The 24,716-nt window shown below is 46.2% G+C and overlaps 1 protein-coding gene across 1 annotated transcript in view; it reads left to right on the plus strand.

The window, feature by feature from the left end:
• The window catches only part of LOC307238052 (receptor-type tyrosine-protein phosphatase S-like), a 54,179-nt gene that overhangs the window by 23,295 nt on the left and 6,168 nt on the right, over positions 1–24,716 (plus strand). Inside the window, exons 6-30 of the mRNA XM_080010897.1 lie at positions 1,393–1,662; positions 2,273–2,652; positions 5,247–5,448; positions 5,729–5,865; positions 5,974–6,118; positions 9,325–9,636; positions 9,875–10,068; positions 10,259–10,285; positions 10,509–10,626; positions 10,836–11,498; positions 12,298–12,392; positions 12,659–12,912; positions 13,461–13,548; positions 13,749–13,967; positions 14,377–14,534; positions 15,130–15,245; positions 17,285–17,382; positions 17,641–17,764; positions 19,310–19,485; positions 20,834–20,953; positions 21,848–22,002; positions 22,092–22,377; positions 23,541–23,719; positions 24,215–24,341; positions 24,452–24,577. Of these exons, the coding sequence (XP_079867023.1) occupies positions 1,393–1,662; positions 2,273–2,652; positions 5,247–5,448; positions 5,729–5,865; positions 5,974–6,118; positions 9,325–9,636; positions 9,875–10,068; positions 10,259–10,285; positions 10,509–10,626; positions 10,836–11,498; positions 12,298–12,392; positions 12,659–12,912; positions 13,461–13,548; positions 13,749–13,967; positions 14,377–14,534; positions 15,130–15,245; positions 17,285–17,382; positions 17,641–17,764; positions 19,310–19,485; positions 20,834–20,953; positions 21,848–22,002; positions 22,092–22,377; positions 23,541–23,719; positions 24,215–24,341; positions 24,452–24,577 (4,769 nt within the window). The remainder of the gene's footprint in view (positions 1–1,392; positions 1,663–2,272; positions 2,653–5,246; positions 5,449–5,728; positions 5,866–5,973; positions 6,119–9,324; positions 9,637–9,874; positions 10,069–10,258; positions 10,286–10,508; positions 10,627–10,835; positions 11,499–12,297; positions 12,393–12,658; positions 12,913–13,460; positions 13,549–13,748; positions 13,968–14,376; positions 14,535–15,129; positions 15,246–17,284; positions 17,383–17,640; positions 17,765–19,309; positions 19,486–20,833; positions 20,954–21,847; positions 22,003–22,091; positions 22,378–23,540; positions 23,720–24,214; positions 24,342–24,451; positions 24,578–24,716) is intronic.

Consider the following 24,716-nt stretch of genomic DNA (forward strand, 5'->3'; position numbering starts at 1 on the left):
TCTCTCTCCCTCTCTCTCTCCCTCTCTCTCTCTCTCTCTCTCTCCCTCTCCCTCTCTCTCTCCCTCTCGCTCTCTCTCTCTCCCTCTCCCTCTCTCTCTCTCTCTCGCTGTCTTCTCTCGCTTTCTCTCCACATTTCTCTCCTCTACAAACTATTTTGTTCCTCTTGCTCTGCCTCTCCGTCCTCTCCTCAGTTTCTCCGTTCTCTTCTCTTTGTGTTTTCTTTCCCCACCATTTTTTCCCCTCCTCCCTCTTGAGTCACCCCAGGCATGCGAACGACCTATGGGTTCAGTCTCTCTCCGCATATCTTCAGAAAAAAATAATTAAAAATCGGGGGCGGGGGGTGGGGGACTCAGCGATTACCTGAACGCCGAAAGACGTGGGTCAATTTTCTCACGCGACGGCGGCCGTCCAGCTGGCCCCATCCTCCCTCGTCTGTAAACGGGGGAGACCTGTCTATCGCATGAGGTTCACCCCCCTCTTGAGCCCGCCGGTCTTGGATAACAGGGCAGGGAAGCATCGATTGGCTCTGAAAAAAATCCCACTGCAGAGAATGCACGGGGATCTCCCTGAAGAGGTTCCCAGGTTTCTTTAGTGTTTATTTTGTCCTTTTCGTTATAGTGTTCGTTATGTGTTATAGATCATAGCTGTGCCAAATTAAAATGGGGTAACCCAGACCTTCTATATCTTCGATCAAAAATGGATGATGGGTAGAGAGAGACTAAAGAGAAGAGAAACTGACTATAGGTGTCATGTCCTGGTTCAAATGATACTCAAGAGTTTGTCACGTTATTTATTTTGAGTAGGCAGCTCATCCTTCCTGACGGGTTGAGCTCTCAACACAAAATGTTTGTCTTTTCCGTTGAATTCATCAGTACCATGAAGCAGTTTGGACTTTAAACCTGAAATATCCCTCTGTACGTTTTTTTGTAAAAAAACAAAAAACAAAACCTGAAGTTCATTCTCCCCCTTCCTGTCACCTCTCTTTCTCTTCTCTTCTCTTCTTTTCTCTTCTCTTCTCTTCTCTCCTCTTCTCTTCTCTTCTCTCCTCTTTGCCTCGCTCTTTCACTCTTCCTTTGGCTCTAATTTCCCCCTCTTTCCTTTTCTGCCTCTCTGCCTCTCTCTCTCTCCATCTCTTCTCTATCTCTCTTTCTCTTACATCTTCTTTCCCACCTGCCCTGTACTTCTCTCTTTCACTATGCCTCTCTCTCTCTCTCTCTCTCTCTGTCCCTCTCTCTCTCTCTCTCACTCTACATTTCTCTATCTCTCCAATTCCCCTTCTTGCCCCCCGCCCTACCCTTGCCTTTCCTCACTCTTTTCCCTACCCCCCAACCCTCCCTTTCCTCCCTATTCACTCCTCTCTCACCCCCCATCCCCCTTTCCTCCTCTACCAGTGCGGCGCGTCGCCCCGCGTTTCTCCATCCCCCCCTCCAGTCATGAGATCATGCCCGGCGGGAGCATCAACATCACGTGTGTGGCGGTGGGCTCGCCCATGCCCTACGTCAAGTGGATGCTGGGCACCGAGGACCTGACGCCCGAGGACGACATGCCGATCGGCCGCAATGTCCTGGAGCTCAACGGCGTGCGGGAGTCGGCCAACTACACCTGCGTGGCCATGAGCAGCCTGGGCATCATCGAGGCCACCGCCCAGGTCTCAGTCAAGAGTAAGGGAAAGAAATTAAATTAAATAAAACAGTGGGATGTTGAGCTCCGCCCGTTAACTTTAGCCATGCAATGAAATGTCATCTGTGTATTTTGGTGAATTTGCGGTTTTATCACACCACTAGTGTAATAATCAAACTTGCAAGGCGGTGGGGAGATTCTATATGTATTTCTATGCTATGCTATTAAGCTGGCTTTACACTGATTCTGAAAACCAATCTTCCAACTGTTGGACCCTCCCCTCGGGTGGCTGTATTGCATGTGTGGTGCAGGTGTCTGGATCTTGCGTCCTAAAATGTCGGAGAAAATGGGAGAGCCGGGTTTTTCACGAGAGTAGTTTGCTCAGGACATTAACTAGTTTCCTTGAATGAAAGCTTAAAACGTTGTTAACATAGTCTTTGCAAAAGGTGAAAAAAATAGAAAATGTACAAAATGCAAAACACCCTCAATCTAATGGGGATATCTCGCACCGCTGAGAGTTGAAGGTTTTGCATGTGAAATCTGACTCTCCGTAAAAATGAATGACAATTCAGGTCAGGAGTTGTCATCGGTCAGAATCAATTGAAGGCCATTTTTATCCCAATATTTCTCTAAATTTTTCTCTCAACCAAGCTCTGCCAAAGCCCCCTGGCACACCCATCGTCACTGAGACCACGGCGACCAGCGTAACCATCACCTGGGACTCGGGAAATCCGGACCCGGTCTCCTACTACATCATCCAGTACCGCGCCAAGGCCCCAGACAGCAAGTACGAGACGGTGGACAGCATCACCACCACCCGTTACAGCATCGGCGGGCTGTACCCCAACACCGAGTACGAGATCCGAGTGTCAGCCTTTAACAGCATTGGCCAGGGCCCGCCGTCCGTCAGGGTGGACGCCCGCACCGGGGAGCAGGCGCCGGCCAGCCCGCCCCGCAACGTCCAGGCCCGCATAATTTCCCAGAACACCGTGATGGTTCGTTGGGAGGAGCCGGAGGAGCCCAACGGGCAGGTTAGAATGATAACAGCTGTTTCTTGTGATAAAAATAAAAAATATAATAAAAAGTATTTAAAGTATAAAGTATTAAAAGTATAATAATATTAATATTAATATTAATATTAATATTAACATCAATATTAACAATGTTAATATAATAATAATCATCATATATTATTCATAGATAATAATATTTTCTATACAATTTTCCAATTTCTATATGATTATAAACAATTATGAATTATTAAAAAATTATAATAATAATAATTAGAATGTTATTAGGCCTATGTTATTCCCCTATTGAAATAGTTTGAGAAATTTTCTCAGAATCTTTCAGACTAAAACCATCTGGAACAGAACAATGGCAGAAGTTACAAACAGGGTTACATCACGTTTGAACCGGAACCTCACAATCATCTTGTGGTTCAACCTTCATCCAAATCGATCCGCATACCGAGCAGAAATTTGTGAAAAACTGACCAAATTTGACCCAAACTAGCCGGACGGTCATGCTTCACCGACACGCCAACGTTCGAAAACTAATGGAACGAGATGAGATTTATAGTGAGACACATTATGACATCATCTTACTATAAATGTGTAGGTTATGGTTCAGAATGTCCATTCGCATCGTATCCAGTGTGCTGTGTAGACTCTGTCGCTCTGTAGTGGTTAGAGATTACAAACTAGGCGTGTGTGTGTGTGTTTATGTACCTTCTTACCTGGTAGATGTCTGTGGATCTGTTGGATTGATATTTAATCTCTTTGGTCCCCATTACTTTTTCGGATTCATGAAAAAACAGGAAAAACATTAATCCCCAGGAACTCGTGAACACGTCAAGTCGAGTCCACTCGACTGTGTGAGTGAGTAATACGATCAAGATCCAGGTGGGGGCCGGAAAAATAGAAGCCGTGATATGGTAATTACTCAAAGAAATACCCAACGTTTTTCCTATTTCATGGACACGCAATTTATTGAAATATAATCCAAGGAAAGAGGTCACCACTAAAATGACGCATGTTTGACTACCTTTGTAAACCTCTGTAAATATATCACTTCAAACATGTGACATGAACAGCCAATCGTACAGAGCAGAAAAAAAAAACATTTTGACACAGACAGCCAATCGTACAGCAGGAGCCTCCTCGGCTCTCTCCCTGACTGCGGCGCTCTCCGACTGGCAGCACGCAGCGGGGATGAGGCCCCCCTGGAGCTGACGCAGGGGGTCTTCCTAAAATGCCAATTTGAACTCAAACCCGCACTCCTCCCAACCCGAGCCCAGCACGGCCCCCATCCCCGCAAAAGGAGAGCGATTAAAGAAAGAATCGGTGGTAGGAGTAAGTCCCTCGGTCCTCTCCAAATGTCCCCGCACATAATCACATAATCACAGAGCTCAGATTCGGGAACCTCAGAACCTCCGAAACCTGTAATACGTACCTTACATGATTAAACTGGACCCCGTATATTGCTGCCTGCAGCTATATTTCTTCTTCTTCTTCTTCTTCTTCTTCTTCTTCTTCTTCTTCTTATTATTATTATTATTATTATTATTATTATAGTGTTTTTCATATATATTTCAAAGGTTTTGAATATTCTACAGTGCAATCCAAAGCTAAGCCAGTGGTTGACTGCGTTCATGCAAAAGATTACATGTAAAAAAATTTACATATGGGAATTCAAGATGTGAACGGGTTATAACAGGCGAGACGGCAGAGGTGGTGATTAGGACAAAGAGCATAGTAGTCCTACACCAGGCTGGAAGGTCACTATTGGACTGTAATCCATGATAGATTATAGTTGATAATCCATTATGGACTGCTATTGTTGTTTTACAAATGCTTTACAACTTGTGTTTTTTGTACTATATTTAAATTATACTATAAGGTTGTGTAAAAAGAAACCATTGCAAATACAGAGACGATTAGTTCATTTAAAAGTGATCAAATCAATTTGAATCCAAACATGAAATACAGCGAGAGGAACATAGAAACGGCCTTAAGCTGCGCCCGAGTTCAGCAAAATTAAAAATAAAGAACGAATAAGGGACAGGCTCTGGGCTCACCTGCAGATGTTCCCCCGATTTGGAAACGTAATCTTTCTGTGTTGACTGTAATTCAACCGCCAGCAGCTACACTTTTACTTTGAAACGTGAAGTGTTTGCTCTACTGTATTTCCATCCAGTAAAATGCATTTCTATCACACACGTCCCTCAACCATGCAATCCCCGACTGTGCATAAACAACTAATCAAAGCTGCAGTTATTGCACATAAAGGTAAGATAAGATAAGAAGACTTGGCCTTGTGAACGCTAAACCATCCAATTAAACAAATGATAAACACAAATTGAGTCAGGGATTTAACCCTATACCTGCGATAGAATCTTGTCCGACAGTGTTTGGGGCGGTTGGAATCAGGGTATTATGGATTACTACAAATGCAGGACAGTGGGATTAGTTGTGTGACCATTTAATACCGTTCTGTCACGGATGAACTTAAAATCCCTACGACTTAGGAATATTAAGGAATCCTCTTTCTCTCTCTCTCTCTTTCTCTCCCTCTCGCTTCGTTTCTCTCTCTCTCTCTCTCTCTCTCTCTCTCTCTCTCTCAGGTGAAGGGTTACCGCGTCTATTACACCATGGACCCGTCGCGGCCCATGAACGAGTGGCAGATCCACAACGTGCAGGACAGTGTGATCACCACCATCCAGAACCTGGTCACCTCGGAGACCTACACCATCCAGGTCCTGGCCTTCACCTCGGTGGGCGACGGGCCCTTCTCCGACCCCGTGCACGTCAAGGTCATGCCTGGAGGTCAGTCGGACTGTGTGCAGGAGGGGTGGATGTACAGCATGTATGTGTTCTTAAGCAGGATTGGCCCATCAACATTTGCTGAAAGATCGCTGTGCGACCAAAATTAAAGGCGATACACCTAACCAGAATTGATTAATCACACGAATGACTGGTTCCTCTCCGGAAACACCAAACCCCAAGGTGAATGGAAGACTTTCTTTATGCATGGCCTTTTGGAGGGCTCTTGTTAACTACGTACTGTAAATGTTGTAAAACAAGTTTTCCCCCCAAATCTCTGCAGTGCCAGGCCAACCAGGGAAGTTCAAAGTGGGCAAGGTGACGGACACAAGTATCGAGCTGACCTGGGAGCCGGCCTACACCAAGGAGGGGATCGTCAACTACGAGCTTCTTTATAAACCGGTCAAGTTTGGCAGTTTGGTAAGACCTGTGTTCCTCATCTCAAAAATCCAATCTTCTCTCCGCTTCGTCCTTTTCGGATGCCCTCCCTTTTCATCCTGTTAATCTGTTTCCCCCACTTGGACGTAGGAGAAACTCACCTTCGGGCCCAGGAACTCCTACACCGTGGAGGGTCTGAAGGCCAACACCGAGTACTCCTTCTCCTTGGCAGCCATTTCCAACAAAGGCATCGGGGCCTTCACCAATGAGCTGGTTCAGAGAACGTCGCAAGCCAGTACGTCCCCCGACACATAAGCAAACACAAGCACAGGCACAAACACACACAAACACACAAACATGTACGCGTGTTGTGTTGCTGCTTCTTTTCAGCTGTGGACTCTTCGTTGGATCCTCTGGCGTCCATCCGTCTGTCCATTTATCCATCCATCCTTCTATCTCATCTCAATTCCCCAACTCCCCAACAAACTCCCTCTCTCCCCCCGTTCTCATCTTATAGAGTGTGCCTTTCTTCTTTCGATCCAGCCTCTCCCGCGGCTGGGCGGCCAAAATGGAGATGGAGAGTCCTGGAAAGCGCCGCCTTGTGCCCCCCCCTTTCCCCTCCCTTCACTTTTTGCCGTTTTAATCAGGCCGTTTAATGTCTTTGGAAAAGGGCGAAACTGTTTCTCCTACTGATTGGACAGTAGCCGGCGGTGCAGTGTGGAGGATTAAAGCACCCGTGATTAGTCTGCTGTTTTGGCAAAGGTAGGTGTTCGTCAATATCGTGTCCAGGGTTTTTATTTCTTTTGTAGTTCAGACTTGGACTTTGCTCCCTTGTCTCCCTTGTTCTCTTTTCCAAACCACATTGACGTATCGTGTCCTTTCATATCTGCTGTTGAGATGGGGAAATATTTTCAAAGAGACAAAGAGAAATCGGAGCAAGGGAAAGAATTTCTTAAAAGCAAGGAGTCCTGAGCCCCTGTGAGGTCTAGGTGTCTGTGCAACAGGTAAGCTTTTCTTTTTTCCTTTCCTTCCTTTTCTTTATTTTCAACTACAATAGAAAGATAAATAGCCTGGGAACCAGACAAATCTGCGAGCATATGTTTAATTTGCTCTGCAGAGTACATCTGGCCACCCTCCCATTCACACACATTTCCACCCGCCCTTGCCAGGGTCGGACCAATCACATCCGTTTATCTAATATTGGGTGCGTTTGATATGATGACGATGCAGAGGAGAGCTGTTGACGCAAATGACCAAGATGGCTGCCACTGACGTGAAACGGCACCTTACCAAGATGGCTGCCACTGACGTGAAGCGGCACCTTACCAAGATGGCTGCCGCTGATGGGGCATAGTGTGTTGAATCCGCTATCACCATTGAGGCCCCTTACAAAGATGGCTGCCGCTGATATGGAAAGGTCTGATGAATCCGCTATCGCAACTATTAAACTAACTGGGTGATATATTTTCTGTTAAAAGCTTTTGTTGATTAGAAAGATGCGTTTGCCTTAATTCCGCCAGGATTTGGTAAAAGTTTAATTTACCAACTCACTCGCTCAGCGCTACGTCACACGTTTCGTTGATCTGATTGGTTGTAGGTCTCTCCAATGCTCTGATTGGTTGTAGGTCTCTCCAATGCTCTGATTGGTTGTAGGTCTATCCAATGCTCTGATCAGTTGTAGGTCTATCCAATACTCTGATTGGTTGCAGGTCTATCAAATGCTCTGATTGGTTGAATGTCTGTCCAATGCTCTGATGGGTTGCAGGTCTATCCAATGCTCTGATTGGTAGTAGGTCTATTCAATGTTCTGATTGGTTGTTGGTCTATCCAGTGCTCTGATTGGTTGTAGGTCTATCCAGTGCTCTGATTGGTTGTAGGTCTATCCAATGCTCTGATTGGTTGCAGGTCTATCCAGTGCTCTGATTGGTTGTAGGTCTATCCAATACTTTAATCGGTTGTAGGTCTCTCCAGTGCTCTGATTGGTTATAGGTCTACCCAATGCTCTGATTGGTTGTAGGTCTATCTAAAGACAGACATTTTGGTCTGCCGCCGTTGGTAGCGCCCCTTGGAAATTGAAAACGAACACTATTTGTGAATTGGTCTGGCGATGCCTGGCTAGGAGATAAGTTAACGTTGTTGTTTTGTTTATTTTTGTTGCAAATTCACAAAAAGATCGTGTTCAGAACCAGTATCGCACACTGAGTCACGCGTTAAGCCGCTTCTTCCCGCTACCTTGGAGGAGCAACTCGGACCGTATTGTGGAAGGGGTGGCAAAGGGCAGCAGAATGGAAGGTGGCTGATAAGCAGGCCATTTCATGCAGGAGAATTCATTTCCCCAGAGAGGTTATGTGCGCTTTGTTATCGCCAAGCTTTGGTGCACATCTAGATTGTCCCCCGAGGCTGACAAAACAGCCACTGTATGGCTGAGTGGAGAGATACTTGAACCTGTCAGATTTGACTATTACACTCCCACACACACACACGCACACACATGCACACACACATACATGCACCATACACTCACAAAGCCGCACGCCAACTCAAATGGCCTCACCCCGCCTGTGTGTGTTCATTTTCGTGTGTGTGTGTGTGTGTGTGTGTTTTAGTGTTTGTGTATGTGTGTGTGTGTGTGTGTGTTAGTGTGTGTGTATGTGTGTGTGTGTGTGTGTGTGTGTGTGTGTGTGTGTGTGTGTGTGTGTGTGTGTGTGTGTGTGTGTGTGCGTGCGCGTGCGCGTGTGTGTGTGTGTGTGGTGTGGTCTCCTGATAACCTGTCTCCGGGATATCTTACTTAAAGTACGTGTCATCCAACGCTGTCGTGTATAATTTGTCATTCAATCCCAATTTCCCCCGCAATCCCTCCGAGTGCCTTGCTCTCTCAATAGGTCCACGATTTCCAGAATTACAGGGAGAGGGAGGGGATGCTGCGTTACATGTGTTTCATCTCCTCTGCTCAGGACTCGAGTGGAAAAGTACGAGCCCACTTATTCCAGACATCTTTCAGAGATGTCAGGGATTATACCACCTTGGGGCCAGTGTTGTCAGGCTTACATCCGTGCCTGTGCTCCCATGCAGCGAGCTGTGCATAACCCCCTCCAAGGAGGAGTCTATCTGTTTTGTTTTTTTGCCATTCATGAAACCAGCCTCTTTTTCTTCCACTGTCAGAGGACAGAATACAATAATTGCATGTCGATAACATAGTCTCCGCGGGTATAATTAAGTTGTTGACTTAAGGTCAATACCCTCCTCTCCACTTAATTTCATTAAGGGTCTGTGCCTAATATCTTGTTTCCACATTATATAGATTCTCCCTCTGCCCCTTGTCCCCATTTACTTTTCAGTTCAGTCGGTTTCATAGTTTCTCACGGTTATACTTTTTGTTTTCCTTTTGATCCATTCCTTTTTCGCTATCATTGTTTCTCTCCTTTTTCTTGCCTCTGCCCCCATTCTCTCGGGCCTTCCCTTAACTCTTTGCCGACTGCCCTCCTCACCCTGTCCAATCAGAGCCCGCGGAGCCACCCGAGGGCGTGGCCTGCGAGAGCGCCAGCTCCACCTCCCTGAGAGTAAGTTGGAAGGAGCCTCCACTGGAGAGCGCCTTGGCAGGTTATGAACTGAGTTACCGGGGGCTGTCCGGAGTGGCGGGGAGCGACGGTCAGGCCCCAGAGGCCAAGAGGCTTTCTATCCCCCCGCAGACACGGCAGACGCTGGTGGAGGGGCTGAAGAAGTGGAGCTGGTACAATGTTTCTCTGGCAGCTTCCACTGAGGACGGGATCGGACCCAGGAGCCCAGCCGTGCTGTGCAGAACTGATGAGGACGGTATGTATCGGCCTGCAAGAGGCTGGAGCTGCAGAGCTGACCTCAATAATATTGATTTTTATTTATTTATTTATTTATTTATATACCCTTAATAGTATATTCAGTATATATATATATATATATATATATATATATATATATATATATATATATATATATCAGTGTATTTACTGCCCTATCAATTAGTTAGTTGATTAATTGGATGTGTGTGTTTGTGTGTGTGTGTGTTCATCTCCAGTCCCCGGTGCCGCCCCGCGTCAGGTGGAAGTCAAGCCGCACAACTCTTCAGCGCTCAGAATCACCTGGCGATCGGTGTTGCCACGGTTACGGCAGGGCCAGATCCGTGGCTACCAGGTGCACTTCGGCCGTGTGGAGAGCGGTGAATCACGCAGCCTGCCGCGGATAAAAGACCTCCTGTTAGATGACTCCCAGGTAGATATGGATGCAAAACAATGGTGAATACATGCGTGAACTTTATCTGTGATACATGCACAATAGCGGATTCCCAGCACCTTCCCAGCACCTCCACTTTCCTTTTTCCTGTGGTAATTGGACTGTGGTTTCCTGTGGTAATTTTCTCCTTTTCTTGTTTTGCTTGACTGCCTGCGGGATGTGTAACAAGATGGAGGAGGATGACTTGACTCATTATGTGAGTACACGCTTCCCATCTTCCTTCTTGATGTAATTTAGCTCACTGACTCACTCACTAACATACAAGTTGTTATATAAGCCATTATAAAATACTCATTAGTACATTTTACCACCAGATCAGTCAACAGCGAGTCTGTTGCACAACATTAAACAATAAAGAAATGGGACAGACACTTTGCAGTTGGCAGTATTTGATATTGTTGTGATTGTGTGGTTGACAGGAGATGATACTGAACGGACTGAAAGCGGAGACTTTGTACTCTGTGTCAGTGGCTGCTTACACCACCAAAGGGGACGGAACACACAGCAAAGCCAAGTTGGTGCAGACCCAAGGGATCGGTAAGCATATGCCAAGCGAACAGTTCACGCCTTACACGCCCAAGCACTAAACTTGTAATTAGCTGTGCCTGGAGCATTCAAATCCATAATAAACAAACAACCAAATCAATTAGAGGTTATGATTTGTTTAAGATTGATTCATTAATAATAATGGTATTTATATATATATTTTGATCATATGAAGCCCACACTTCTCTTTTTATTTCTAGTCCCAGGCGGCCCCTCCCTTTGGGTGCGCCCAGAAGTTGGTCCCTTGGTGGTAGTTCGATGGGCTCCTCCGCTTGGGTGCTCTGATTCAGGCTCCGATAGCCAGGGGCCCCCAGTTGAAATTCAAGGATACCGCCTACGGTTTGGCCTGAAGAACAGCTCCCTAGACACCACATTGGATTTTACAGCCCGAGAGAAAACCTACACCGTGAATAACCTCTCCCCAGGCTCCTCCTACGTTTTTGTCCTCTCCGCTAAGAGCAGAGCCGGCTACGGAGACCAAGTGCATCAAGAAATAGAAATTCCAGAGTACCCACCGCTGGGACACCCCAAAATATCAGACTCTGTGAACGCCACTTGCTGCTCCCTTCTGCTCTCCTGGCTGCCCCCTCCGCCAGAGGAGTGCCGTGGCATCATCACAGAGTACACCCTAGCTTACAGGGAGGCCGAGGGTTCCAAACCCTCCACAGTGCCTGGAACCTCAGCCTTACCGGCTCTCCCTGACGCCCTGCGCCAGGTCACACTGCCAGCCACAGAGTCCAGTTACACCATCCTTGGCCTTAATCACAGCACAGCCTATGAGGTCCAGCTCAGAGCCCATACCAGGGCAGGGCCAGGCCCATTCAGCCCACCGCTCTCGTGCCAAACTCTGGCCTTTGAAACAGGTATGGCTGGCCTTCGACCTGGAAAACACCCCCACCCCCCACCCACATCGCTTTTAGCACTGATCCTGGGTGACATCTCTGCGTCCCGTACTGTGGAGTTATCTTTGCCTTGCGAGAAATAAGTTAATTAACTGTGGACCAGTTCTTGCAGGCTGGCTCCTCACCCTGTGCAGAGGCGGAGGGCCGCCAAGTCCAATGGAACACAACTACTCTCCCTAAATCTCCTCCACTCACTCACTTACCAACACCTCCATCACCTACCCTTCACTACCAATGGAAGCAGGATGAATGCTTTTGGATGTTTGCTTCAAGAGCACTGCTTATCACAACCCATCAGGTAAAATTCAGTACAGGAGTTGATCAATTCTACTAGAAAAGGTAAGTGTGAAGTTTAAGTCTAACTAAATAAAGCCCAGAACAGCTTCCGGTGCAGGTTCATACAGGTAAGCGTTTGCATCTGAGAGACCTTCACACCCACTTAATTCTTCGTAACCTTTGCTAACCTTCACTAAGTTGACTTCTGACACAACCTTACACTGAACGCTCGTAATCCGAGAATGTGGCTTTGTCACATTCTTGAACTCCTGTTTGTATATAAAACTTGTGCCATCCACTCTCCTCAGTCACCCCAATTCTCCTCATCCGCCTAACCATTTTGTGCCGTTCTCACCCTTACGACAGATCTGACCAGCATGCCCTCCCCCTTTTCCGTTTTGCAGGTGTACGGAGGAAACGTGGAGTCGGCGATCATTTCAATGATGCGCTTCGTTATGAGTGATTTTTTTTGTATTTTTTCCAGACGTGCCAAGGAACTTCTCAGTTAATTTGGCCACGAAGACCAGCGTCCTGCTGACCTGGGAGTTTCCAGAGAGCAGCCACCCATATAACTTCACTGTATGTCATTAAAATGCTTCAAGTTTATATGAATTGATATGTGGCGGTCTATCTTCACAGTATGTAAAATAATGGATTCGGGATTCAATTAATGATAATGAATTGCAGAATACTGAGTGTATACATTGGCATTTATGACACAAGCTGTGTGCAGCAGCTTCAGCTAAGTTACTGCATATGTTTCCAGATTAAAATCATTATCCCAGATTGAGATAAGGATTCCAGCTCTTGAACTGCGACACTTCTATCACTGATCTACTGTCCAGGTGGAGTACAACCGCGAGAAGATGAAGGTGGACGCCCGGCTAAGGAAGGCGGTCATTCCAAACCTGCAGCCTGACACCAGCTACGACTTCAAGATCACCGCCCCTGAGGGAAACATGGGAGGACTTCGCCATCGCATTTATGCCAAGACCTCCCCGCCAATTACCATCCGCCGCCCCGAAATCGACCACACCCGTGACGCCGAGACCACCGTCACCATCATCCTCACTTCGATGGAGTCTCGCACTCCTGTCAAGTAAGCCCAGGCCAGGATGCTTTGTGTTGGTATGAACGTGGCACGGGTTGTTGCACACGCAGTAGGATATATGGTCGTCCGTGACTTACTGTGCAATGTTTGAAGTCGTGGGCTAAATGGTAACCTCATAAGTAAATAAGTGACAAAGCATATAAAAATAGCCAAAGGGCGGATTCCAGCACAAATCAAGCAACATTACACTCATTTAACAAATGGACGCAAATGGTTTAAATCTTACTTGTTCAGTTGGACATTGCAATATCTGCAAAAGCAGTAGCAACGTGTTGGTTTGGTCAGCTTCTAGCTAGCGAGGGTAGTTAGTTGTAAGAGCCAAAAACTGTAGTTGCCGTATTTTAGGGCTATATCTCAATTTGAAACATGTGAAGAGCTAGTAGAGAAGTCACTCTAATTCTGAAGGTAAGCAACATTTCTACCAATAGATGAGACGCCCCAGATTGGAATGCTCATAAAATCGTTATCCAGTCTGTGCCTTTTACATGAATGCTGTTAAAAGACAACGGGGATTTTAATGATAATGCTTCCTGCAGGAACGTTTATGTGGTGGTGGTCCCGCTGAGGAGAGCCAGGGGCGTCATCAAACACCTCAAGAGTCCGGACGAAATGGACCTGGAAGAAGTAGGAACCATTACCGAAACCATAACCCAAAGAATCCATTAACAGGAACTAGATTCTTCCCCTACACTTCTGGAGGCACATTTTGGTCTCGGTAGATTCTGAAACTCTCTCTCTCTCTCTCTCTCTCTCTCTCTCTCTCTCTCTCTCTCTCTCTCTGCCCCTGCTCCTGTTCCTCTCCTCACCCCCCCCCCATCTCTCAGCTTTTAAAAGACATCAGTCAGAGGCAGAGGGATTCGCGGCAGCAGAAACAAGTGGACCTACGCAGGGCTTACATCACTGCCCGCTTCACGCCCGGCACCCTGCCGGCGTTCTTTGCTCTGGGAGACCAGCTGGACTATGGCGGCTTCGAGAACCGAGCCCTGGAACCGGGGCAGGAGTACGTCTTCTTCATCCTGGCTGAGCTCAATGCCACCACCGGGGTACGGTGCGAAAGGAACGATGTCGTCCCTCTCTCTCTCCTCTCTCTGTTTATTTCTGCCCCATCATCCCACATGCCACGTCTTTGTTTCCCAAAGGCTGTCACTATACATTGCAATCAATATGGCCGTGCTGCTAAAACAATGAGTACTCATGTCAGTCAGAGCGGCAAGCAAAAAAGGCAATAACATTCAAGAAGGATGTGTGCTGACTTTAAGTTGGAGAGATATTGCCTTGGCCCCGTATTTGCTGTATGAATTAGAATGGGGCATAAATAAACGATATAAACCAGGACAGACAGACATAAACAAACAATGATCACCATGAAGTTCCGCCTGTGGATATGTCATCGGTTTTTGTTTGGTTTTGTTTGGTTTGGTTATGCGTGTCCTTGCACGCGTGTGTCTACAGAAGATGTACGTGGCAAGCCCCTACACGGACCCCGTAATCGCCCCGGACTCAGACCCCCAACCCCTGGACGCCGGCGACGGCCTGATCTGGGTGGTGGGACCGGTCCTCGCCGTGGTGTTCATCATCTGCATCGTCATCGCCATCCTCCTCTACAAGAAGTGAGTGACACAGGGGAGTCCCACGCAGCAGCATCTACACTATCGGAGAAGCGAAAAGACTATCTGGATATCGCTCGTGTTAGAATGGTCAAATTTTTCTACATTTCCTACATTCCAATGGCTCAGTCAGTGGATTCTGTCTAATTTAATAGTTGGTTCCGTCTTCCAGTGGCCCTCTCTGACCCTGGCGCGGGCCCGTGTTATCTGCTGAGAGCCATAAAGCTTTTGAATACTAATGCCTCGTATTGATTTCCCACTTTTAACAATGTGTTCATTTCTTGCCTTTTTTTTATGGCGAATGATTCATCCCTCACGTTCAACGGAAGCAGCAAGCCAGACAGGTAAGATTAAGCCAACGTCAGGTTTTTGCTGTCATTTTGACCCAGAGCAATTACTCCACACCAAATTGTCTATAGAGAACTGAACCAAGGTTCTGAAATATCACGTCTTCAGACAAAATGTGTGTTTTAATGGTGTCTGCATTGGCGATGATGTGTCGGTACTTAGCCTGCTTTCCCCCACCGCCCCCTGCCCCTCCCCCCACCCCACTTTGCTTCTATTTGGTAATTGGTTATTTGGCTAATTGGTCCCTGAGAAGCAAGCGCAAGGACTCTGAGCCCGGAACTAAAAGCCTTCTGGGTAATGCTGAGATGATGGCCCACCATCCGACAGATCCCGTGGAGATGAGACGCATCAACTTCCAGACCCCCGGTGAGGACCACTTAAACCTAATGTCCCAACTATTTGCAATCACACACACTCAGTGCACAAAAACGCACACATGATACGGCTCATTGTTTGTTAATGAAATGCCAAAGAAAATCAAAGAAATTCATCTTCGGGCTCCCCGATTTCATAACCACGGCAATTCGTGGAGACATTAGAAGCAAAGCAGCTGGTTTGAAAAACCTCCCAAGCAGCTTTCCGGGGATGAAAATGGCAAAAAAAAAAAAACACAGGTGCTGTTTAGTCACAGCTGAGTCATGGATGGTGCGACAAGAGACTATGACAGTCTCCGCCCTCCCACACTCCACCTGCCGTACTCCACAATCCGCAGCACAGACAGAAATAAATCATTGTATATACATATTTGCTGAGGTTACAACTGATCTGATTTTTGGGTTAGGGTTCGGATTAAAATGCAAATGTTGTTCCTGTCTTGGAATCGTTAACGTTTTTAGTTCTGGGGTGTGTTGTTTCTTTTTAGTTTTTTCACCAGGAATGTCAGCTAACACCCCGGCATGGAGCTGGGTCAGCGGGGCTCCACCCCCCCACAGTCTGTTAGATCTAACACAGCAGATGTTATAGTTATGGAATGAGGCCTCGTGCTTGCTGTTCGCTCCCATTTAATCCACAGGCTTCCGGAAAAGACATATTCTCAAACGTAAGACAATATGTAAAGGGATTTTTTCTCTGGCCTCAAACAGATCTTATAATGCGTCTACGCTCTGATTCCATAGTGGGCTCAGAGCGAAGGGCCCTGGACGGAATCCAGATTTGTGACTGTGGTTTATGAATCATGGCGTTCTTCATCTGCCACCAGGAGATTATTTAACGTTTAAACCATACAATCTCTTCCTTCTGAGAAATATCTTCTTCTGTACGCCAGAGAGAGAGAGAGAGAGAGAGAGAGAGAGAGAGAGAGAGATAATTAAATATGATTCACTCAAACTCATTCATTCTAAGCATTTTTTTTTTTTTTGTCTAATTTGCAGACAACCTTGAAGCTCGTCGACACACACACACACACACACACACACACACACACACACACACACACACACACACACACACACACACACACACACACACACTGGGGATTTGTAAACCGGAGATGCCAGGGGAAACATGATTGATTTTCTTTCAAACAAAAACTTAAGTCAAGCGAGTTTGTTTCGTCTTGTGTGACGGGAGCGTGTTGTCGCGAGGATCCGTAGCAGCCGAGTGACTGAACTACCCCTGAACGGCGCGACAGCTATAACCTTATGGAATATCCATGATAACTCGTGGTGCAAAATGAATCGCGTTGCTTTTCATTCATGTGGAACGTCCTTCTTACGTAGTTTTCCTTTAATTGGGCTCACCTGGCAAACTAATTATCACAGGTGTCTGAGATTGATTTCGGTGATCCAAAGAGCCCTGAAACTCAAAACCATCCATAAGTTTAATTGAAAAACAAAAAATGTAATGTTTATGACACTTAAATCCAATTTGCATAATAATTTGGAACGCGGTGTATATGGGTGTGATCGGTTATGAAAGAATCGGCATAACTCTTAGTTTTAAACTCCAGCTGTGTGAAGAAGGAATTGCGGGAGGCGAGACGCCGTTCTGTAGGTGTGTGTGCACATGTATGTGTGTGTGTGTGTGTGTGTGTGTGTGTGTGTGTGCGCGCGTGCGTGCATGTATGTGTGCGTTTGGGAGAGAGCGTGCAGCCCTCCAAATTAGTGTTCTGTCTGTGTTTGTTTTCTCCGAGTCATTACCCCTCTGATCACAGAGAAAGCAATTTATCAGAGAAAAAAAAAACAATTTACAAACAAACAGAACGGCTTCACGTTGCCCCGGCCCATAGATCAAAATGGATTTTCTGCCTCAGCATATTCCTTAATGATATCTGATGTTTTCTTATTGCATTATAATCTCGAGGCTGTGGACTAGCGACGCACATAACAGATTTTTAAGACGTCGCCCCTTAAGTTTTTATCAGTTGAATCCTCCGCACTTTGACCACCCCCACTCCTTCGTTACAGGGATGATGAGCCACCCTCCCATCCCCATCAACGAGTTGGCTGAGCACACAGAGCTGCTTAAAGCGAATGACAACCTGAGGCTCTCGCAGGAGTATGAGGTAGGAGGAAGGTTGAAAAAAATAGTTTCGAATGGGAACTTAAAATCCTTAGTGTTCACAGAAATAGCTAAAGCATAATTATGTGACAGGGGTCTTTATTACCATGTTAAAACCCTGTTATTACTGTGCAATTAAGTTGTTAATGATCGTTTAGTTATTTAAGTGTTAACTTCCACGCACATTTTTTGTTCCTTGTTGTTACTGTTTTAAAACGATTTTCATAATTGTCCATTCTGTGTCCCATTCCCCGTTCCCCAGTCGATCGACCCGGGCCAGCAGTTCACCTGGGAGCATTCCAACCTGGAGGTCAACAAACCTAAGAACCGCTACGCCAACGTCATCGCTTACGACCACACCCGAGTCATCCTGGCGCCCATCGAGGGTAAGATGAGATGGCAAGGGTGGGCGGTGGAAAGGAGGAGAAGGAGGAGGAGGTGGGGATTTGATCTGATATTTAGAAAGGAGGGCGAGCAGCAACGAGAGATATTCCAAGTGAGCGTAAATGAGAAGAGTATCTGCATTCTGAAGGGTGTGTACGTACTTATGTATACGTGTGTGTGTGTGCCTGCGTGCGTGCATGCGTGTGTGCGTGCGTGTGCGTGCCGTGTGTGTCTGTGTGTGTGTGTGTGTGTGTGTGTGTGGAGGGGGGTTGGGGTCGGGGTGTGAAACTGGCTGTGTGCAACGGCATGAGACTGACAAACACTGCACGAGTGCATTCGAGTACAGCCGGCGCTCCCCCGGAAACAAGTGGAGAGAATGGATTTGATCTGGAGCTTGTAGATTTACACTGACAGAGTCTTGTTTGTTTGTTCTCCTCCCTCTGTCAACCAGCAGTCATCTGTTAGGAGAATTAAATGGAACAAAAAAAAAAAAAACACTTGAATTTACACACACGCACACACACACACACACACACACACACACACACACACACACACACACACACCAGTAATTATTGAGTTTCGCTCGTCTGTGATTACGACGTTGAGGAATCCCGATTTGCCTTCAGGCTTCCTTCGACATTTCTTTATGACGACAAGATTCACACACGAGTCGGAATAGATTATCATAAATTGACACGTCTTGGATTGCCAGATACAGGGCGCTGCATGTTTGGTCACAGATTCTACAGTACTAACAACTTCCACTGACACTATGTGAAGTGTGAGATAATGACCGATCTGCAAAGTGACAGATTGTCACCAAATGACACCCGAAGACGTGCCAAAGTGGCAAAATCAAATATTGCAATATTTTCTGGACGAATACCACCATCAATGTTGATAATTTGACAATATTTTGGGGGTGACAAGTGAACACTTGCAGAAGATTTAAGATTCAAGAGGTTTAGTTGTCACATACATACGTTCATACATATATGCAGTGAAATGTCTTTGCAACGCAACCGGAGTTCATGCACAATAGTTACTAAACTGAACATAATAGCTAACCTAACTCCTACCTAGCTAACCAACTGATTTCTAAAACGTAATGCAGTTAGTGAATAGAATAATATAAAATAAAATAAAATGAAAAAATTAAATAAGACTCAAAAAGATAATACAGAGTGGGGGTACAAAATAGAAGTGAAAAAAACGGATAACAATACTCAAAATTGTGCATGCAACTGCAGCGCCTGTGCAGGCAGCCGCAATGGGCGGGCCCCACCTCACAATCAATGATGTGTCGTGATGTAATTCAGATGTTTACACACAAGAGAAACAAGCATTAGTATGGGGCTATTATGTGCAAGAAGGTAGAGTCGTTGGTGACAACAGTCTATGGGTTCAGAAAATGCCATTACTTTAATGTAGAACAACCTTAAAATCAATATTTAACCAAAACCCTCGAAAATAACTTGTTTCATATTGCGATACCAATATGAGAACCATGGAAACGATCTTCAGAAACGTCTCACTGTGCTCAGGTATCCTCGGCAGCGACTACATCAACGCCAACTACATTGACGGCTACAGGAAGCAGAACGCCTACATTGCCACGCAGGGTCCGCTGGCCGAGACCTTCGGGGACTTCTGGAGGATGGTGTGGGAGCAGCGGGCGGCGTCCGTGGTCATGATGACGCGCCTGGAAGAGAAGTCCCGGGTAAGAGATCAAGCCCTGGAACGCCGGCCGGCACCCGCTTGTCAGAATACTAGCCCCCGCTCTAAGGTGGTGAACCGGTCCAGAGGACCGGGAGCAGCATGCGTCACATTACCCGAGGCGTTAAAGTATCAGATGGCACCAGGGCCGCTCAAGGCAGACAGTTTAATCAATGTTAGTAGGGAAAAATACACAACATCGTTACCCTCATCGTCAAACGTTGGGGTGCGAGTATCAAGGAATCAACGTCTTGTCGATCTGTTTTTCAACCACTGCGCCGTGTGAGAGCTTGCCAGAAAACAAGCTCATGTTTTGCAAGATCAAAATTGCAGAGCTGTACTAATCCATCTTAATTTATCAGCTCCAGCCAGAACACCGGCTCTGTGTTCATCAAAATGACTTTCACTCCAAAAGTGATATTACTATTAAACTATTTGTAGTGATGAAGTGTAGTCTCTTTTCTGACTCTCTGTTTGTTTGGTTTTAGTGAGAGTAACACACACAATTAATCATCAATGTCATTTTCAAAATGATTTATTTTGATGGGACGCACAGTAGAGTAAATCTTTATTATATGGATAATGCCAAATACCTAGAACTTTTTTTTCTTTGGACTTTTAATTAGTCCTCAGTCCCCTGTTTCTGAATTGAAGAAATTGACACTTTTTTTGCTCAAGTGACTCTCAACTCCCAAGTAATTATTTGTTCTCTGCAAACAAATCTTTTGCATTTCTTGCATCACTAACTATTATTAGGCCATAAGACTAAGCACAGTTGTGCATGTTTCTGGCGTTTTTAGGGGTTTACAGGCTGGTGGTGTACCGTGGGGTTATTTCATTGTAAAAAGAATGCCGTCAAAGAAAAACAAATCTATTGATGAAGAGGAAATCAGTTCAGGTTTATTTGCCCTGTGTACTGCATAAGACACCAACCGGTGTTTGAGAAACAACAAAATGCTTATTCACCTCGCTCTCTCATGCCAACTCATCCCAGCGAAAACAAGGGACACAGCAACACACACATCAGTGAGTCACGCTAACAATAAAAGAACAAAAGCAACCGAACAACGCCTCCTGTGGTCAAGGGCAACAACAACTGTGTAAATGCAGTGAAACAACATCGGTGCATTAGTCCGATTATGTATTTACGAATGGCCTGGGGGGGTAGAGGGGCGTGTCTTTAAACAATGTATTTTAGGATAGACTAAAGTGATTTTAATGCAATATTCAGCCCCGCAGTCCACTCTGTGGCTGCTGCTGCTGCTGCTGCCGATGATTATGATCAAGGCCGGTCGTAATGTCGGAACGTGAGTAATGATGATGGCGCTGCGCTGTCGTCCATATGTGTGCAGATAAAGTGCGACCAGTACTGGCCCAGCCGGGGGACTGAGACCTACGGGATGGTCCAGGTCACCTTGCTGGACACCATGGAGCTGGCGACCTTCTGTGTCCGCACATTCTCCCTGCACAAGGTATTTGGCCCGTCCTCCTAAGCTGTTTTGGTTTTCACATCGCCGCTCCTCTTATCTACTTCACCGTCTTCCCTTCGCTGGACACACGTTTACGTTCGGTGGAGATTCCGTGTCGCCGGAGTTCATAGCTCTGAACTGTGATGCAAGTGGAGTTAATGTGAATTTAAATCTGCAGTGCCAATGGAGAGCTCAGGCCCAGGTCCACAGGGTGTTCTATTCCGGCGCTGCTGGAAGTTACTATAGTCCTGCTCTTCCACGGAGCTTATCTGGGGCCGTCAGACGAACACGTCCTCCGTGGCCTACTTCCGCACGCCGGAAAAACTAGGCCACCGTAGAACTTCTAAAAAATGTTGTTGTGTGAATCAATGTGAAATTTCAGTGTCGGAAACAACAAGGACATAAGCCTCAAATATTGAATGGCGGCCACATTAATTCTGTTTGGTGCAGTGTTACACTCAGTTTTAATTAGTTTTTATTAGTAACATAGCAGTTAATTTCCTCTCAGTTGCTGTTATAATAAGCTTAAATAAATTCTGAACATCTTAAGAAATCAATGAGGTTGCATGTCATTTGTTTTTATATTAAAGTGGCGATTTTTAGGCAATTTTACATTTTCTGGTAAGGCAAATGAACAACAATAATTTCACATTACAATATTGATTCCATCGCTGAGTGTGTGACTTTGGTGGTGTAGCTGAACATTTGAAACCAAAATCTAATCATGATTGTCTGCCTCTGCCTTTCATTCTAAGGTACTTTGTTTTGATTTGGTTTTTTTTCATTATTTGGGTCATCCAGAGAGAGAAACGACTGTGGCGTTGAGGATTCACGGGGTTAGGGTTTGGGTGGCTGGGTAGGTCGACTAAAGTGATACTAATGATGTTGATGTCGCAGAGCGGCAGCAGCGAGCGCAGGGAGGTGCGTCAGTTCCAGTTCACAGTCTGGCCGGACCACGGCGTCCCGGAGTACCCCACGCCCTTCCTCAACTTCCTCCGCAGGGTCAAAGCCTGCAACCCTCCAGACGCTGGTCCCATCATCGCTCACTGCAGGTAGAAAATCTCCCAGTCCACCCCAATATACCACTATGCACCCCTCAGTTCCTTTCCTCACTCCTTTCCTCATCTTCTCTCTCTCCCAGTGCGGGTGTCGGTCGCACCGGCTGCTTCATCGTCATCGACGCCATGCTGGAGCGCATCCGGCACGAGCGCACCGTGGACATCTACGGCCACGTGACGCTGATGCGCTCGCAGAGGAACTACATGGTGCAGACGGAGGACCAGTACAGCTTCATCCACGAGGCGCTGCTGGAGGCCGTGGCCTGCGGCAACACAGAGGTGGCCGCCAGGAGCCTGTACTCCTACATGCAGAAGCTCTCCCAGGTGGAGAGCGGCGAGCACGTCACGGGCATGGAGCTGGAGTTCAAGGTAGAGGAGAGCTGGTCAGGATTTGTGTGTGTGTGTGTGTGGCGGGTGGGGGTTGGATGGAGGTGAAAACTTGCTAAAAAATGTATAAATAATGAAAATTAGCCTTTGTGTTGCAGGACCAAAATTGCAAGGCTGTTCTAAGTCATCTAATTCATCAGCTCCAGGCAGACTAGCAGCTCTGTGTTCATCAGAACAAGTTTCACTGTGAAAGGGACAACTATTTGTAGTGATGAAAGGTTTGAGTCTTATTTAAGATTCAGTTCTTGACTAATCGTTCGGTTTTCTGAGAGAGGACCTCCTGCGAACCATGAACGGGAGATCAATTTGTCTGAGTCGTTCCCGACTCCCGAGTCATTTCAAAGAGTTGTTCGCTACGAACAAATCGTTTGTGAGTATTGCATCACTATTAGTAGGCCATTAATAATAAGCTCAATCATTCAAGTCCGCTCAGGTCTTTACATTAAGTTCTAGATAGTTCTATACACACACAAACACAGTAGCCCAGTGATTCTCAAAGTGGGCTCCGACGCATTAACCCAGGGCGTCCGTGAATGGTTTTTGGAAGAAAAACCTTTTCTTTCGTCTTTAGGGATACATCTTTAAAAAAAAAAGTTTGAATCGATATACAATATGTCTGTATAATTATCTCCTTTTGGACTAACAAATCCCGTCTTGTGCACCTTCTCCTCATTTTGCCATTTCTCTTGACTTCTGTTTGATATTTTTTGTAGCTACAATGTTACTTATTAATTTAATTTATGCTAATTTAATTGAATACATTGCTTTTATATTCTGTATTTTGAAATGGTGCAATACAAATATTTCTCATACATTGACTACATACTACATGACCTATGTAGAAGTGTGAGAAATAGGCATAATATCAAATTATTTTTTGGGACATACGTGAGGTGGTCCTCGGTTTTTTTTCTCTCATATAAGGGTCCTTTGTTGAAAAACGTTTGAGAATCTTTACAGTAGTCGACCGCTGAATTGGGTTATATATTTATAGGCTATTTAAAGGCTACGGCATAGAGTAGTACTCTACTCGATCAATCGAATTCGCCTGGATCAAGGCCTAATTTGTCAAACCGTGCGTCCCTGGGGGAAAGGTTTTAAAAGTTTGTCGCAGGAGCTCACGGACATCATTTTTTTCCATCCAGCGACTCGCCAACACCAAAGCCCACACATCACGGTTTGTGACAGCGAACCTGCCATGCAACAAATTCAAGAACCGACTCGTCAACATCATGCCGTACGAGACCACCCGCGTGTGTCTGCAGCCAATCCGCGGCCTGGAGGGCTCCGATTACGTCAACGCCAGCTACATCGACGGCTACAGGTACTCTCTCTCTCTGTCTCTCTCTCTCTCTCTCTCTCTCTCTCTCTCTCTCTCTCTCTCTCTCTATGATGATGTGACCTGAGCGCCCCATCTCCTCATGATCTGTTGATCAGCAAACAGACCAGGGTGGGCTTCTCCAAGCGGCAACACTCACCTGTCACTTCCTGTCAAATGCCTGGTTACTGTACGCGTGGGCGGGGACTCACTCCAGGGCCGAGCTAAGAAAACGACAGCGAAGCACCTCTGACGATGCGGCCACGCTAAGGAGGGGTGGCATGTGTCTGTTTGGACTCCTCTTGTTGATACTTGACCTCCTTGGATTCTGTCGACACAAAGGGAAAGAAACAGAATGCAGAAGAATGAGAGGTATACGTTGTGTACTTTGTATGACTTCACACCCATGTCTTAATGTGGGTGGGTGTGTGTGTGTGTGTGTGGGTGCGTGCATGCGTGCGTGTGTATGTGTATGGGAATATGTGTGTTGGTTTATTTTAGGCAGCAGAGAGGCTACATAGCCACCCAGGGTCCGCTGGCTGAAACCACGGAGGACTTCTGGAGAATGCTGTGGGAGCACAACTCCACCATCGTGGTCATGCTCACCAAACTAAGAGAGATGGGACGGGTACGGATGCACACCCACACACTTTACTTCCACCCAAACATTACCCAGCGGACCGTTATTTTCATCTACAATATAACAGATTGAATTTCTTATTTCTCGTGTCCGTGCAGGAGAAGTGCCACCAGTACTGGCCAGCTGAGCGCTCCGCCAGGTACCAGTACTTCGTGGTGGACCCCATGGCTGAGTACAACATGCCCCAGTACATCCTCCGAGAGTTCAAAGTCACAGATGCCAGGGTGGGTGTTGTATTCTACAAATGGAACAAATAGACTGTTATATACTATACTGTTATATTTGTTGGATATTTATGTGTTAGAGCTTACTTCAAATGGGTATTGGAAGTGGGACGAGGACGTGGTGGTAAAACTCCCTTCC

This window comes from Zeus faber (assembly GCF_960531495.2).
Source record: "Zeus faber genome assembly, chromosome: 12".
NCBI lineage: Eukaryota > Metazoa > Chordata > Actinopteri > Zeiformes > Zeidae > Zeus > Zeus faber.